This window comes from Salvelinus alpinus, chromosome 32 (assembly GCF_045679555.1).
Source record: "Salvelinus alpinus chromosome 32, SLU_Salpinus.1, whole genome shotgun sequence".
Classification (NCBI taxonomy): domain Eukaryota; kingdom Metazoa; phylum Chordata; class Actinopteri; order Salmoniformes; family Salmonidae; genus Salvelinus; species Salvelinus alpinus.
In genome coordinates this window covers 428,404-444,989 of record NC_092117.1, presented here as the reverse complement: position 1 = coordinate 444,989, position 16,586 = coordinate 428,404, and the positions used below count along the sequence as shown (strand labels likewise).

The 16,586-nt window shown below is 42.9% G+C and overlaps 1 protein-coding gene across 3 annotated transcripts in view; it reads left to right on the top strand.

Moving 5' to 3' along the window:
- The window catches only part of smoc2 (SPARC related modular calcium binding 2), a 75,992-nt gene that overhangs the window by 14,124 nt on the left and 45,282 nt on the right, over positions 1–16,586 (top strand). For all 3 annotated transcript variants that reach the window (XM_071379720.1, XM_071379718.1, XM_071379719.1), the window contains exons 2-3: positions 7,229–7,391; positions 12,181–12,287. In XM_071379720.1, the coding sequence (XP_071235821.1) occupies positions 7,229–7,391; positions 12,181–12,287 (270 nt within the window). The remainder of the gene's footprint in view (positions 1–7,228; positions 7,392–12,180; positions 12,288–16,586) is intronic.

The window sequence follows — 16,586 nt, the reverse complement described above, 5'->3', positions numbered from 1 at the left end:
CCTTGCATAGTGGTGTTGCAGACTATGGGGCCATTCAGGACAGGTGTATATATACTGAGATCATGTGACACTTAAATAAAGTCCACCTGTGTGCAATCTAACTAATTATGTGACTTTTGAAGGTAATTGGATGCACCATGCACCATAGCAAAGGGGTGAATACATATGCAATCACCACTTTTCCATTTTGAATTTTGAATAATTTTTTGAAACAAGTTTTTTTTTTCATTTCACTTCACCAATTTGAACTATTTTGTGTATGTCCATTACATTAAATCCAAATAAAAAATCTAGTTAAATGACAGGTTGTAATGCAACAAAATAGGAAAAACACCAAGGGGGATGAATACTTTTGCATGGCACTGTATGCATCTAAGAAGTAGAAAACAAGAAACAAATGTCAGTTACATAAATCATGTTTCATAATTGGGTTATCAAATGTGTCAAAGCAATGAAGTGGGTTACCTTCTGTATTTGTACAAATGATGAGCCTTTGAAAGCTGTTGCCGCTGACAGGTGAAGGTTACTGGCTGGATACTTGCCAACATGTGGCTGACTGACATTTACTCCTGAGGTGCTGTCCTGTTGCACCCTCTACAACCACTGTGATTATTGTTATCTGACCATGCTGGTCATCTATGAACGTTTGAACATTTTGGCCATGTTCTGTTATAATCTCCACCCGGCACAGCCAGAAGAGGACTGACCACCCCTCAAAACATGGTTTCTCTCTAGGTTTCTTCCTAGGTTCTGGCCTTTCTAGGGAGATTTTCCTAGCCACCGTGCTTCTACATCTGCATTGCTGCTTGCTGTTTGGGGTTTTAGGCTGGTTTTCTGTACAGCACTTTGTGACATCGGCTGATGTAAAAAGGGCTTTATAAATACATTTGATTGATTGATTGACTGTTCAATTTATAGGAATTCTCACAGCGAGGGCATGTCTGCATGATGCTGATGAGGGCTCCCTTGCTGGTCTTTTCTATGCTGCATGTTTGGTTGCTAACTGGACATCTCTCGATCAACTGCAGCAGGCAATCTTATGAGGTGTTGTTGACTGTGACATGGTGATATATTAAACAGCCAAGTGGTAAATTGCATTTTGTTATAAAGAAAGGACAAAGCTTTTTGCTAATATACTTCAGAACCAAAATTACTGTACTAGTTGTATCTGCTTGGCTGGGTAATTGGCCTACTATTTTATCAAGCCGGTTATTTTTTAATACAACTTTTTATATAACACACCTATGCAATCACCACTTTTCCATTTTCAATTTTTTATAATTTTTTGAAACAAGTTCTTTTTTTCTTTTCACTTCACCAATTTGAACTATTTTGTGTATGTCCATTACATTAAATCCAAATAAAAATCTAGTTAAATGACATTTATATCATTATAAAAAATTAAAAATGGAAAATGTCATTGTTGATGAAGTCGCCTGTGTCATCAGGGTAGTAACTCAGCTCACTGTCAGAGGCCTCATGATGGCGTGTCCTTTTCATAGGAGTCAAGGGAGACTCTGGCAACAATGACAATCACATTGCCGGACATGCTATGATACCCACCTTTGCTCCTTCTGGTAGGTCCCGGCATCTATTCATGACCAGGGGATCCATCTGACACCCAACTGTGCACTTTGTCTAACAGGAAAACAGGGTCAACAATTGTCATCATCCCTCAGTTATAAACATAGCTTGAGAAATAACGTAATCTCATTTGGAAGCTAAATCTATGCTTTACAGATTAAGACTGACTGGCTCCAGATTGTATTAGATAAACACGTTACATTATGCAACCAACTGTGACATGTTTTGCTATGGCCCTGGGTTGGCTTGAGTTTGTTGCTGCTAGTTAGTACACTGTTATAGTCAGACATGAGTTAGCTAGTACTACCATAGCTGCATCCAATATTTATTTGTGCCCTAGAGACAAGGGTTGCACCTCGGATGCTAATGTGACTTTTTGTCTGAATTACACTAACTTAGAGTGCCATGGAAATACGATGACATTGCTAAAGTCGGCAAATAATTAGTAGGAAACCACTTTGCCAAATTGTGTTGTCGTCAAATTTACTTTAGAGAGATAGCAATGTTGCCATTTCTGTTACGAGAAAAGTTTGTCAAACATTGCAAGCAATGGTAATGTTAGCTAGCTAAAATACGGCGGTCCCCTCAATCTTAGTTAGCTTGCTAAAGTTATACTGCATCTAAAGTCAATCTGGCGACATCACAATCATGACAAAAGGTGTTCCTACTAATTATTTCCCTTCTTTTGAAATGTTATCATGTTTCCAAGCCGAATCCAAGTTGTTTTGAGGTAGGCTAACATTAGCTAGCAGCTAGCTAGCTGGCTAGCTAGAAAGTAATAGTTGAGAAAAAAGCAACTAAAAAGAGACGTGTTTTATTATCTTCTGATTAATTTGTTTCTCCTGTGCATGTAAAATGTCTATTTTGCGATCTACCAAGATAAATGTGATTTCTTTGAGGAGATGTTTAGTCAGTGAATCAGGCCGTACCCATGGTATCCAGACATATTTTCTGCTGGGCATGCCTTCAAACTACTGTAAAAATACTTAAGTATGCCACTTACCATAGGAAAATGTTTGAGGGGCTCTATGCAACACCCTTAAACAATTCCCTTAGGTAAGGTCAAATTATTCCTTAAGGGAAACCCTTAACCCTTATGTTTTATGCAACCGGGCCCAGGTCCTTACCTTTGGGCTATTTCCCATCTCGCCACCTCCTTTTGCTTCTGAAGAGCAACAGAGGTCACATGCCCATTGTTTAAAGGATTGACTGTAGGAGATATTTGTGCTGCGGCGAGTTGGGTATCACCACACATTTTTGTGAGGTTTTATTGCTTGGATGTCACTGCTCCCAGTGTAGCACACAGTGTCCTTAAGGCTTTGACAGGGGAAAGTCAATAAGCAGCGCACCTTGTGTGCAATAGCCAGACTGACGCATCTGGCTGGGTCAGGTCTGGGTGGTCTGCCAAGGGACGTTTCATTTATAGTATTCATTGGGGTCGGCCTGGGGCATGATTATATTTCCCCATAGTATGTTGTACCGAGTTGACTGACTGAAAGGGAACATAATGTTATGACTATAACTACTGTTACTTGAAGGAGGGAAACGAGGTACAACACCTGTTTGGCCCGGCGTCGCCCGTTCCTGGGCTCCTTGAAGAGCGGTATAAAACATTTAAAGAATGAATCCAAGCCTCACGCTTATCACCTGTGGAAGGTAGGGCCTCCAGTAAGGCACGGATATCATTGGCCTTGTCAGGCGTGATTGTAGATCCTTCAATCAAAGTCGCGAGAGTATGACACCTCATAGTATATTGTACCTCGTTTCCCTCCTTCAGGGAACACTAGTTATAGTCATAACGTTATGTTCTCTGCCTAAAACATTTGTCGATGCCCTCTTGATGTTATTAGGGAGCTGAACAATGTGTCACTTATGTTATTCTTGGGTAGGTTATGTTTTTGTCATTGTACTGTGAAAGGTGTTGGACCTGTCTAGAATTGTGTTTAAATCGGATAAGAACGTGTAGAACAATGCCTGCCTCTGGCACAAACCTATAAAAAGAAAAATAATGCTTTAACTTAACACATGGCCTCTATTGCCCCCTTGTCATTCATGAAACTTAGCACCTGCACACATTTCTTTACTTAAAAAAAAATAATCTCACAATAAAAACTACCAGCGGCCTTTCACAGATTTCTCTTTTCTTTTTTCCCCCCCTTCTTATTTTTTACATCTTTCACAGCAATTAAACGCCTTTGCCTTTGATTGAGTTAATAGCCTGGTTAAAAAGCTGTCACTTTCTTCCCTGTCCACCATTCTGGAAACTAATGATTTCCTTTGCATCCAAGCGGTGGTGCAGGAAACTCCCGCCAAGGCGATTTAACACGTTTGTGACGGCTCTCAGCTGGGGCCCCCATTGACTGTACGGGGCCGTGGTGTGAGGGGCCTCTCGGAGTAGTGGAAGAGGGGGCACCCCAGCCCAGAAGGCCCTCATTGGGCTACAATGTGCTCTCTGCTGGAGCTTTGCCTCTAGACCACTCCATTCAATCCCAAAAAGCTGCAGAGCCAGGGGAGGTAATAGGATTTGATTTGTATGCTGGTTGGTCTAGAAAAGAAAAATCCTCTCTCTCACACCCACTCCCTTTCTCAATCCCCCCTCTTTTTCTTCAAACCTCTTATTGCATTATTTTAGCAGATGCAAAAAGCATCTTCCAACAGAGATTAAGAAAATAGCATTAAAAAGGACACAGAGACTAGAAAGATAGAGAGAAATGGGCACATCAAAAGGGTACATGAAAAGGACTCAAGCCACAACAAGTGGTCTGTCTTGCATGAATTCTCTTCTTCTCCTTCTATGAAGAAGTCGTAAGTCACAGTAGAGCGGAGGGCAGAGACATGCACTTAGCTGTAGCAGACCCACTGGGCACACACTGGTTGAATCAACATTGTTCCCACATAATAAAAAAAATGTTAAACAACGTGGAATAGACATTGAATTGACATTTGTTCACAGTGGGGATGCAGTGGACAATCCATCACATTGTGGCCCAGGCCCTGTTATGGTGTGTGATGGTTGCCATGAGGTTGGAGTGAGATGTCAGGGGAGTGTCAGGCCCACTGGCTGTGGTTGATAATGATGGTCTGGTCTGGTTCTCTAGGTGGGCAGCAGTAGCACTCTGGGCTGTGGTGGGTCTCTGGGGCTGCTAGCCTGCTGTGGTGGGCTGGGTCTGGGTTGAAGTCTGGAGGACACACAGACTGATCATTGTCAGAGCTGATCCTGACCCGCTACGGCTGTGGTCTTGGAGAAAGCCATTTTCTGCCCAGTCTTTCTTGCCTCCTGCCCTTAATGTGACGGGGAGCTGTGAAAGAGAGCGGCCGGGTGCATGGAGGTCACAGCTGCAGGGGAAAGCCCTAATGGGAGATGTTGTTTCTGTACGATGGGAAGGGAAGACAGCGAGGGAGGAGGGGGGGAAGGAAGGAGGGAGGGGTGAGAGAGTTCTCTGACCCAAGACTGTGGGAGACTGTCAGTCAGAAGCAGTGGTGCAGACGATCCAAGAAACTGAGAGATGAGAGACATGGAGGAAGAGAAGGGGGGGTTAGGGATAGACCCCCAACACACAAAAAAATGGGCAACAAGCCCTCCTCTTTTCTTCTCGAGATGATATTCATAAATTGGATGAACATTCAGATGGATGTTTTGCATAGATCAGTCAAAGGAAACCAAGACAGAGGAAGTGGGCTTAAAAGATTCACTGACAATCGTTTATCTCCCAATCCAGAAGATAATATTCCAAGTGGGTGAGAGAGGGGAGAAGGAGGAGGGAAGAAAGGACGGCTGCAGAGACTCTGTAGTCGTGACTCAGACACAGGGTGTGTTTGTGAAAACAGACGTGGGGCCCCTGTAGCACGTGCAAACATTTTATTCCACCGTCTCATCTCCTCTACTCCCTTTAGCTTTCCAGATCAATGTTTTTTTGAAGAATGACAACACATCAGTTTAAAGGCAGCCGGGGAAGCAAGACAGACAGGGGCTTGTAAAAATATGTTTTATTTTTATTTAATCCAAGTCTTCCCTCGTGGCTCCTCTCGCTTTCTCAATGTGTTTCAACTGGCCTCTCTCTTCTGATTCCTCCCTGGGAGATTTATGATCAGAGATGACAGAGGGGGTTGTCTCCCCCGGCCATGGGCGATGCCGTGATCCAGGCTAGCGCTCTTCCAGGTGCAGTGCAGCCCCTCCAGCTTTCCTCTTCTGAGCACTGTTAGAGGCCCATCTGCTAACAACCCTAAACCCTCGGCACGTCAAGTCTCTCTTCATTTGTTACATGTCAGACAAAGCTAATTTATTTTATTAGTGATCATCCCGTCCACCTATATGGATGATGTTTCCTTTTTTCATCTCTCTAGGCCCGCTGCCCTGTCATTTGATCGCTAACAATGGATTTATATGGTGTGGGAAACTTGTAGATGTAGGTGTGTGTGTGTGTGTGGGTGTTGGAGGTTACGGCTGTTCAGGAGTGTGTATACTGCATGTGTATGTGTGCGTACCTACAATGACAACAAACAAAAAACTGTTCATGCTTTTTTTGAGTGGTCCAATATTTACATGACTTAAGATACAATAGAATTCAAGTGTCAGGAGAGGACAGTTAAGTCCACAGACAGGCATTTACTATTGGATTTAAATGAATGAAAACAACACCTGCGTGTGTTCTGGAGACAGCACAAAACAGTTTGTTTTCACCGTTCAATCCACCTGAATATCATACAGAACATGCAAGAATCAAGCCAACACCATGAATACCCACACATTTGTACTTTAAGTCACACAAAACCCTCAAGACTTCTAGTTTATTTAACCACTTTCTCATTCAGTGTCTTCCCATTCATTATAGCAGTCACAGCCTGTTGCCTGCTCCTTTGTGTGGACCAGCGAGGGGGTTTCAGCTTGCGGTGGGCAGACACAATGGTGGCATTGACACAGGTGATCCGATGCGTTCAGTCAGGAGGCTGCATCCTTGTTGCTCTCTTTTCACGCCTCAGTCAAACATCCATCGGGAATCAGGAGGGATTTCAGGTGAATTCCTGCGCAGGTGTTGGCACGAAAAAAAGGCAAGCAGGAAGCGTCACTCAAGTCTGATCCAGCTCCCCTCCCCCTCCACCCCCTCACCCCCGGGACAAGACAAGGCATGGCTACTCCTTGTGACTGACAGCTTCTCCTCAGTCCTGTGATAGAGACGGTTTCACCAGGGTGTCTGTGGGGTTGTATATCAATGAGAGGATGTTATGCTTGTTTTCTTTTTACCACCAATAACGACTAGAACAGACTGCTAAAAAGGAACTTTCAATTACTATATTTGGTTTAGGCAATGAATGGACAGCTGTACCTTGTTGGCATAAGAGTCTCACAATATGGTTCTGCAAGGCATATGCCCCTACACAGGCCCCAATCACACCCTGTATTTAGGCTACATACTATAAATCCCTTTGAAATCACACCTGCTGCTTGAGAAGATTAAACTGTTTTGGCAGAGAGGTCAATGAAATTATTCAGTGTAATGATTCTTCAGCATGTTTAACACTTCTCTCTTATTTCTGTCCCTTTCTCCACTCTATCTTGCTCTCTGTCTTTCTGTCTCCTTTCATCTTCCTTTCTGTCCATCTCTCCCTCTTGCCTCTCCCTCCCTCTCTTTCCTTTCTCTCTCAGTTTCTGCGGGTGGAGCAGGATAAGGAGTGTAACATGGAGTGTACTGGTGGTCCCAGGAAGCCCCTGTGCGCGTCGGACGGCAGGACCTTCTCATCGCGCTGCGAGTTCCTCCGTGCCAAGTGCCGAGACCCCCAGCTGGAGGTCATCCGAGGGCCATGCAAAGGTCAGGCCATGAGTCACCCTTCAGCCCCGCGGAGCCTCGCAAATGAGCCCCGGGTCACAGCAGAAACTTCATTTCAGCATAATTGATTCTTTGAGCACTGGGATGACAACTGGAGTTGACACAGGCAGGCCTATAGAGAGTATAATGTAAAGTGAAATCTGCTGGTTTGTTCTTATAGGTTTGTGTTGTAGCTACTAGTCATGCATTATACAGGACAAGTTCCCAACTCCCCATCAATGTTTTAAAAGTGTTATGTTCTTTGTGGTATAAGTCTAACTTGAGGGATGATGAGAGGATAATTGGAAGGTAAAAGTGTAGACAGTCGACGTGTAGAAGAATGAACACCATTCTAGTTTATTGCGTTGATTAAGTTCTTGAATGATTTGTACTAGATGTGTATATGTGTTGCAGGATGTGCATCTTGCAACATTGTTCCATCTTTGCTTTATGTTTCTTTTTACATTATTTCCTTTCCTTTCTATCCAATCACAATGTCAAACTATGGGGGAAGCATCCTCATCGATTAGAAACAGATTTTTTATCCTCCGTCTGATGGAACAGAATAAATTATGTGACAGGTGTCTGAATGAAATGCCTTGACAAGAGTTAATGGGGTCGCTTTCATTATATAGATTATATATGCATGCTAGCATGGACATATATGGGACCGATGGCAGATTTGGGCTGAAAAGCGTAATGCAATCGGAACCCAACAAGGTCAGGCAGCTCACAGACCCACTCATTGTGCGAGTGGTGGTAGGAAGACCCCATAGAATCCTAGCACCCCCTACTCCTCTGCTGCACTCACTAGAAAGTAACAGGGGAGGATTGCGGGCAGGGGCGGACTTGTACAATATTTCGGCCCTGGCATATTATCCACACCTGCCCACATCAATGCGTGGGCCGCCAACTCACCTTTGTTTGTGTCACGCCCTGACCTTAGAGAGCTTTTTATGTCTCTATTTTGATTTGGTCAGGTTGTGATTTGGGTGTGCATTCTATGTTAACTTTTCTATGTGTTGTATTTCTTTGTTTTGGCCGGGTATGGTTCTCAATCAGCGACAGCTGTCTATCGTTGTCTCTGATTGGGAACCATACTTAGGTAGCATTTTCCTACCTGTGTTTTGTGGGTAGTTATTTTCTGTTTAGTGTTTTCTGCACCTGACAGGACTGTTTCGGTTTCGTTTTGCACTTTGTTATTTTGTTCTAGTGTTCAGTTTAAATAGAAGTCATGAACACTTACAACGCTGCACTTTGGTCCGATTCTTCCTCTTCAGACGACGACACCCGTTACAGTTTGCCTCCCTGTCGTGCTCTCTATCTATCTTAGCATCTTCTATCCTGTCACATTGTGCCTCTTATTGTATGTCTGCTTAAGCCGTATACGTTATAAATGCCAAGCTAACGACTTAGGCTATATTGCAAATTAGTGCCCGGATATCTGTTCCCCTGAATCAACACCTACCTTAAGTTTTAATTACTATTACAGGGCTCCAGACTAATATTTTCCCCGGTTGCCACTATCTTCTACAGTTTGTGGCACCAGCCCATGAATTGGTCGGACCCAAGTCATGAGTAATCATCTTATAAAATAAGGAATAGTGCTTTATTAGGAAGTGTAATAAATGGACTACTAATGTATTCAAGACATAAGTTGTTCAATCTAACACATCCAAGCAGGAATGCATGATTTAATGTATTTTGATGTGCAACCTAATAAGATGATTGTCATGAATTTTGGGTTGACAGTTAGACTATATTTGCTATATTTTACTGTCAAAATAGGACTGCAGAATTTCAAGATTTATTTTATGTTCAATAGAGATGAATTACGTACATCTTTATGTACACTAACTAATATAAAGGATATTAACATTTGGGGTTCAACACCTGAGGAAGTGAAAACTCAAACGACGTTAAAGATGCACTCTGGGATCTTAAGCACAACAAATTCGTAACATATTGCACAAATTGGATTTGTAACATATCACACGAATTGCAAAATTCATGATCCACCAGTAAATGTAATGTCCAAAAAAAAAGAAACGCAATTGTAGACTATTACCCATGAGACCTATATATGCCTATGACCGCGCGCCACTCCAAATCTCAAAGCCATATCAAATATCTTGGTTGTAAAATAGATGCTATTGAGTTGAGAAATGTAAATGATTCCTACAGAAAGCGGAGACCCTCCTCTCTGACAGGGGCAAATCATCCAAAGCTTTGTTTTTCCTGCAATTTTGAAATGTTTTGAAATGTTACAAGGACCAGAACGGATTTTTCACTCGAGCTCATAGAGGGAGAGGAAAGTGGCTCGCTCATCACAGAAGCAGGCTCCTGCGAAACTAGCACAGTGGCAGGACAGGCACTTTCATTACAGGAATTATGAAGATAATGCACTTTACTGTTTGACCAATTCATGGTTTTAGCCGCCCAAAAAACAGGACGTTTTGAGTGAGTGGACAATGTATAATGTGCTCTTTCTGCATTCATAGGTACCTTTTAAAAATGTTTTATGATCCATGATCTTGGCTGTCTAATTGATGACAGAGTCGGAGCAGATCTCTTTGCTGATGCCGCGTTTGACTTTGAATGTGAGTTTGCGTGACCTCAGCTCAGTCAGAGAACCGAGCCGGCCGTTGCCCACTGAGCAGCCAAAGGCTCATTATAGATTAGTATAACAAAGAAATTATGCAAAAAAATCGTAATAAAAAATATATATTAACAGGCTTATGGGCCATGTCACCTTTTATATAAAAAATATATTTTAGGGGTGTCAATTCTGACAAACCTACCCCCAAAAATAATTGTCCAGCCCATCTGGCATTTGTCAGAATTGCCAGATGGCCAATCTGCCCGACTGCACACAAAAAAAACGTAACATGACAAAACAATTTTTTTCACATTTATGCTTGTGCTGGGTTGTCACGGCAACTGGTTTGAGCGGGACATCTGGATGTGGCCAACAAAGAAAGGGAGGAGAGAGAATGGAGGATTCCAGCTAGGAGGGCTGAAAGGAACAAGGGTCCATGAAAGTCCTATTGTATGAGTAAATAACATAGATGCTGGGGGAGTATAAAACCCCATCCATTCCTTGGGGCAAGACCCACAAAGTGACTTTTCCAGACTGAAGCCCAGGCCAGTCGGGACCAGAAATAACCCAGAGGTCAGCAGAGACTAGGCGGCATTGGAAGCACAAAGTTGTGTTTGTGCGTTCGGGATGGCGGGTAAGGCGAGACTGGCACCACATTTGTTTTCTATCACAAAGCAGAGCTCAGATGATTCAACTGTCCTGTCATTTTTTCCAGTCGTCGGGTATTTGGTTGGAGCCCCCTAGTGAAGGACGAGAGGTTTGTTTTTTTTCCACTGAAGCTAACTTTAGACAAGTCCCTGTTTCCCTCCCTCTGGAACATTGTCTTGCCTTGCCCCCTCTTCCACGCCTGTGACAGTGGTGCACACACACAAACACTCAGGCTGAAATAAACCAGCACACTTTCTCTCCTTCTCCCTCTAATGGACGAGCAACAAAGAGCCAGCGACAAAGAGCCTCACCAGACTGGAGACAACTTTTAAACGTTTTAGCATGCGTCATTGTTTTCACTTGATTCGAACCAGCCAGCCAGGTTTGCATTATGGGTAATGTGTCACACATAGTAATAGTCAGCTGTGGCATCAACACACCATCCACTATAGCTCCTGACAGGGCAATCTGATCTGAGGCCATTACCATAAGAGAAGAAAAATAGGACCCATTTTTACATCCAAGAACCCTTAAAGGCCAGGAGAGAAAAAAGAAGTGACCAGAATCTAAACTGTTTTGGAGTGTGGTTTAAAGAGAGAAGGGAAAGAGAATGAGAGAGATGGAGTGGGGTCTAGAGAATGGGGTTGAGAGAGAGAGAGAGAGAGGATGTTGTGGGGTTTAGAGTGTGAAGAGATGGAGTGGGGTTTAGAAAGAAAGGAAGAGGTGGACATCCCAATGTTCCAACCTTCCAGAAAATGTTTTCCGTGCATCAGCCCTTTTCTGAGCTAGGCCAAGACTGGAATGTACTCCAGGATAGAGAGGGAAAGTGATCTGTCCAGCCCCGTAATGGCTTTACCACTTGGCCATTGGACTGGCTGTTGCAGAGGCCTGTCTGCTACTAATAAGATGGCGATGTTGGTTCGATTCCCAGCCACACAAGCATCTGCCACTTCCGAAACAGATTGAATTATTTCCCCTCTGTCTTAGTCTTTCTTTCGCTTTCCTCTCTTCATAATATGAATATGTGATTCAACGTCTCCCTCTGTCTTTTAACCATATTTATTGTCTTGGCTTTTTAGTGAACGTCATAAAATTCACGAGTATTTCAACTAGTGGATTTTAACAGTATTTGAAGTCCACATGTAGATATGACTAGTTGGATTCTTGTTGAGTTCGAGTCTGTCCGCTCTTCCTGGACATGCAATTATTGTTACGATTTCTGTTGCCCAGACAGTAGTGCTGCGATTCAATTCATAGCGCAGTGCACTGAGCAGCCAACAATGATGCTTTTAAAGGCATTTAAAATGTTCGTGTATATCACATTCACGGTAAATGCTGCGAATGTTGGCTCAATCGGAAATTACCTTAAAACGTCAAGCATGGATTGGATTGAATCCCAGCCTAGTTTTTTTTTTATAAACAGTGTTTTCTAGACATATGATTGGTTGAAATATTATATTGTTTATTATATGATTTGGTTGGATTATTATTTAGTATATGATTGGTTGGATTATTGGACGTGTGATAATTATGTCTGTGCTGCAGATACATCCAGATGTGTGGCAGAGAAGAAGTACACGGAACAGCAGGCCAAGAAGCTCTTCCCTCAGGTGTTTGTACCTGTCTGCAACCCAGACGGAACGTACAGTGAGGTAAGAGTGCAATTATAGGAGCTAGATCAGCATTTCTCAATCCTCTCCTCGAGTACCCCCAGCCATTTCAAGTATTTTATACATTTTAACATTCACATTTTAGTCATTTAGCAGACACTCTTTTCCAGAGTGACTTACATGAGCAATTGGGGTTAAGTGCATTGCTCAAGGGAACATCAACAGATTTTTCCACCTAGGGATTTGAACTCAGGGATTTCCACTCAGGGATTTGAACCATCAACCTTTTGGTTACTGGTACAGCATGCTTACCTACTAGGCTATATATTCCAGAACTTTATCAGGTGTGTTAGTTCTGTTTATCAAATATGTAGAATCACTGGGGATACTCGAGGACAGGTTTGGGAAACACTGATACTGTAGATTGGATTTTAATTATTTGGTGTTTTTGACAAGGCACACTCCAAGTCGCCTTATGCACTTAAAGGCTTAAGAAATTAATTGACAATAAAACTTGAGTTATTGTGAAAAAAAACTATATAAAACAAAACAGATTAGCAGTTCAAAGGTTCTAAAAACAACCTCACATGTTTCAAGAACATACCTGTTTTACACTTTGGGTTGAGCAATTAACTATTTAGGTACACTTGGAGTGTGACCTGCCATGCAAATCTTAACCAATCTCATTTAACACACAACTGAAACAATTAACCAAACAATTACCTGCATGAGGTGATACTTATTGAAAGTTGTCTCATGTCAATCAAACAAGTCCCCAGGCTATGTGCGCTAATTCCTCAATTAGGTAGTTCTGCTGTCTGTAAAGAAATTGATAGGCTGTAGGTTGATTCTGCTGCTACAATTGGTAGTGTGCAACATGCGCCGATCATTTGTGCTGCAAGGCAGCTGTCCCGAGTTCGTGGGCATGATTGAACTCCAAACCCAACCCTCAAATATCCCAGGAAATCAGCAACGTCATTTTCACAAAATCTTTGTTTTGGAAAATACTTAATGACCAAATGTATCCCACTACTTACAGTTGTTAGTCAATTTTGGGACTAGAATTGATATTTATGACTACTACCAATGCCACAGTTCATTCATCTAGTCGTTTCTTTTATTGTTCAGCCGCTCTTTAAATATGGAAGGATTTGAATGAATCAATACAAAACACAAACACACTTACTCTTAAATAACTTGCATACTTTAAGAGTACAAGGGCTCTAGTGACAGAGCCTTTCCTTCACTTCTGAAATGTTTTGTTTTAAGAGCATCTTAAAGAGTATTGCTGTCATGAAAAGTGACACAAATTAAATCTTTACACAGGCAGCCCAATGCTGATATTTTGCCATTAATTGGTCTTTCGACCCATCAGATCAGAAAATTGGACAAATGATCAGAATTGGGCTGCCTATGTAAACACAGCTAGGGAGTCTGCTGCCAATACAGTTACGTTTTGAAGGCCTTGAAATCATCCAGCACACAGTCAAACACATATCTCTTTGCAGTTCCCCATATAGCCTCAAGAGGACAGCCCCCTGACTTTATCTAAGTCCTCCTGTAGTTCCCCTTTTGGTATATCGGCAACTGCGGGAGTGCCTCCACCGCACTCCCAGGACACTGCAGCCCACTGCAGCCTAGGCACTGAGGGCAGCAGGTAGCTTAAGAGTGGTGGGACAGTAATCGAAAGGTCACTGGTTTGAATCTCCAAGCCAACTAGGTGAAAAATCTGTCGATATGCCCTTTAGCAAGGCACTAAACCCGAATTGCGCCTGTAATTCGCTCTGGATAAGAGAGTCTGCTAAATGACTAAAATGTAAAATGGAACTGCTGTACTCCTCAGCAGGAGCAGAACCGCTTCCCCTTCTCAGGGGTCTTCCATGCTGGTCCTCCAGAGGATACACACCAGTTGCCACCCGCCCACATCCTTTTGAACCATGGCTTGGTGCTGGTAGACAATGGCTTTGACATTGCTTGCTCTTGCAAAAATGTCTCAATATAAAGCCTTCTACAAAAAAAGCCCCCAAAACCGCTAGGGCTAAATTTCCAACCACTGCCTCTATACATGACAAGGCTGGCCATCCCCTCAAAATAAACTGAGAATAAAACTTTTTTTTAAGTGTTTGAGCAAGCTAAAACAAACCAGATTGCCGGTTCCAAAAAAAAAATAACTCACTTTTCAGAACATACTGAATATACTCTAGTTTGAGCAAATAACTAATTAGGTACACCTAGAATGTGACCTGCCATGCAAAACTAGCCAATCTGCTCAGTTAACACACAATTGAAACAATTAACTGCATGAGGTGATACTGATAGAAAGAGGTTTTTGAATGACGAATGAATGAATCAATTCAAAATATACGAACGACCTGGGCCCGGTTTCCTGATAGCGATGGAATTTAGGCTTACAAGTGTTTTAACGATGCACCTTTCCTACAATGGCTGAAAATGTAACATGTGTTTCCCAAAACACCATGCAGAGAGAACGGCTGTTAAGCGGAGCATGTGTCGATACTGATAGGATCGAAAGAAAGACAGTGCTGCTCCGGGATCAGCGTTCTCCATTAAAATCTTACCTTAACATTAGAATTATTTCACAATACTGACGATGGATAAACTCCTAGAGAGATATTACCACCTACGTCTGCAAATATTGAGGAGGCTTATTCTAATGCTTACCCAATAAAAATACACTAAATCACCGATTTGGCAAATCATTGCGCACCTGTTATGATACACATCATGAGATTACAGACAGTAGCCTACAAGTAGCAAATTGGAACTCAATTGATTGAACATTAAATGTATTTCAATATTATTTCCTACTGTTTATATTTTAATGCAGTCCTCCCAGTTTCCACTTGAATCATCTATTTATACATTGCTTGTTTGTATCAATAAACGGTCATACGAAAATGGCTCACCTTTTAGCCAGGTACATTCTATGGCAATGACTCCTTCAGAACTAACCTGCTGCGGGGCAGGCTAACTCACAGCTAACTCCACTTACCCTGAATGAAATGACTGAACCACGAGTTGAGCACCAATGGATTGCCCATGGATTAGATTTTTCATCATTGTCTCAATGAAGAGTTCGGCGTTCGACTAGCCATGTGCGACATGCATGCATAGTTACAAGCCTCCTAGAGGCTTGTAACTATACGAGCAATATCCACTTTGGTAGTATGGATGAAGCCGGAGCTGGAATGTGAAGTTAACTGAAGCTGATTAGATTTAGAAAACCCTAAGTAGATCTAGATTGCTTCGTAGGATACCCCTATGAAGTTATCGGTGGTCACAGAGAGATGGGTAAACCATGTGATTCTATGTTTAGCGGAGATCTTCTTTGTATACATTTACGCCGCAAGGCAAAAATGTATCTAACGACGCACTTAGCTGTTCTACGAGCGGTCTGAGGCAGGCGTTAGATTACGAGAATTTAAGTGCAACGTTATTAACATTGGTCTTGGGAAACAGTTTGGAGATATAACGATGCTCCTACGAAGGTTCTAACGATGAACTTAGCCTTAAGATGCCTTTGGGAAACCAGCCCTGCTCTTAAAGCGATACTTCGGGATTTTGGCAATAAGGTCTCTGTGTCCAGTATGAAGGGAGTTAGAGGTAGTTTCGCAAGCCAATGCTAATTAGCGTTAGCGCAAACCATAGACTTCCAGTCATTGCACTAATATTAGTTGGCATTTGCGCTAGCACTAGTTAGCAACTTCCTTCAACTGACTGGGGAAGTAGATAAAGGGCCTCATTGCCAAAATCCCAAAGTATCCCTTTAAATAACTATACTTAGTTGATCCATGATCTCGCCATCACGGTTGACAACTCCATTGTGTCCTCCTCCCAGAGTGCTAAGAACCTTGGCGTGATCCTGGACAACACCCTGTCGTTCTCAACTAACATCAAGGCGGTGACCCGTTCCTGTAGGTTCATGCTCTACAACATTCGCAGAGTACGACCCTGCCTCACGCAGGAAGCGGCGCAGGTCCTAATCCAGGCACTTGTCATCTCCCGTCTGGATTACTGCAACTCGCTGTTGGCTGGGCTCCCTGCCTGTGCCATTAAACCCCTACAACTCATCCAGAACGCCGCAGCCCGTCTGGTGTTCAACTTTCCCAAGTTCTCTCACGTCACCCCGCTCCTCCGCTCTCTCCACTGGCTTCCAGTTGAAGCTCGCATCCGCTACAAGACCATGGTGCTTGCCTACGGAGCTGTGAGGGGAACGGCACCTCCGTACCTTCAGGCTCTGATCAGGCCCTACACCCAAACAAGGGCACTGCGTTCATCCACCTCTGGCCTGCTCGCCTCCCTACCTCTGAGGAAGTACAG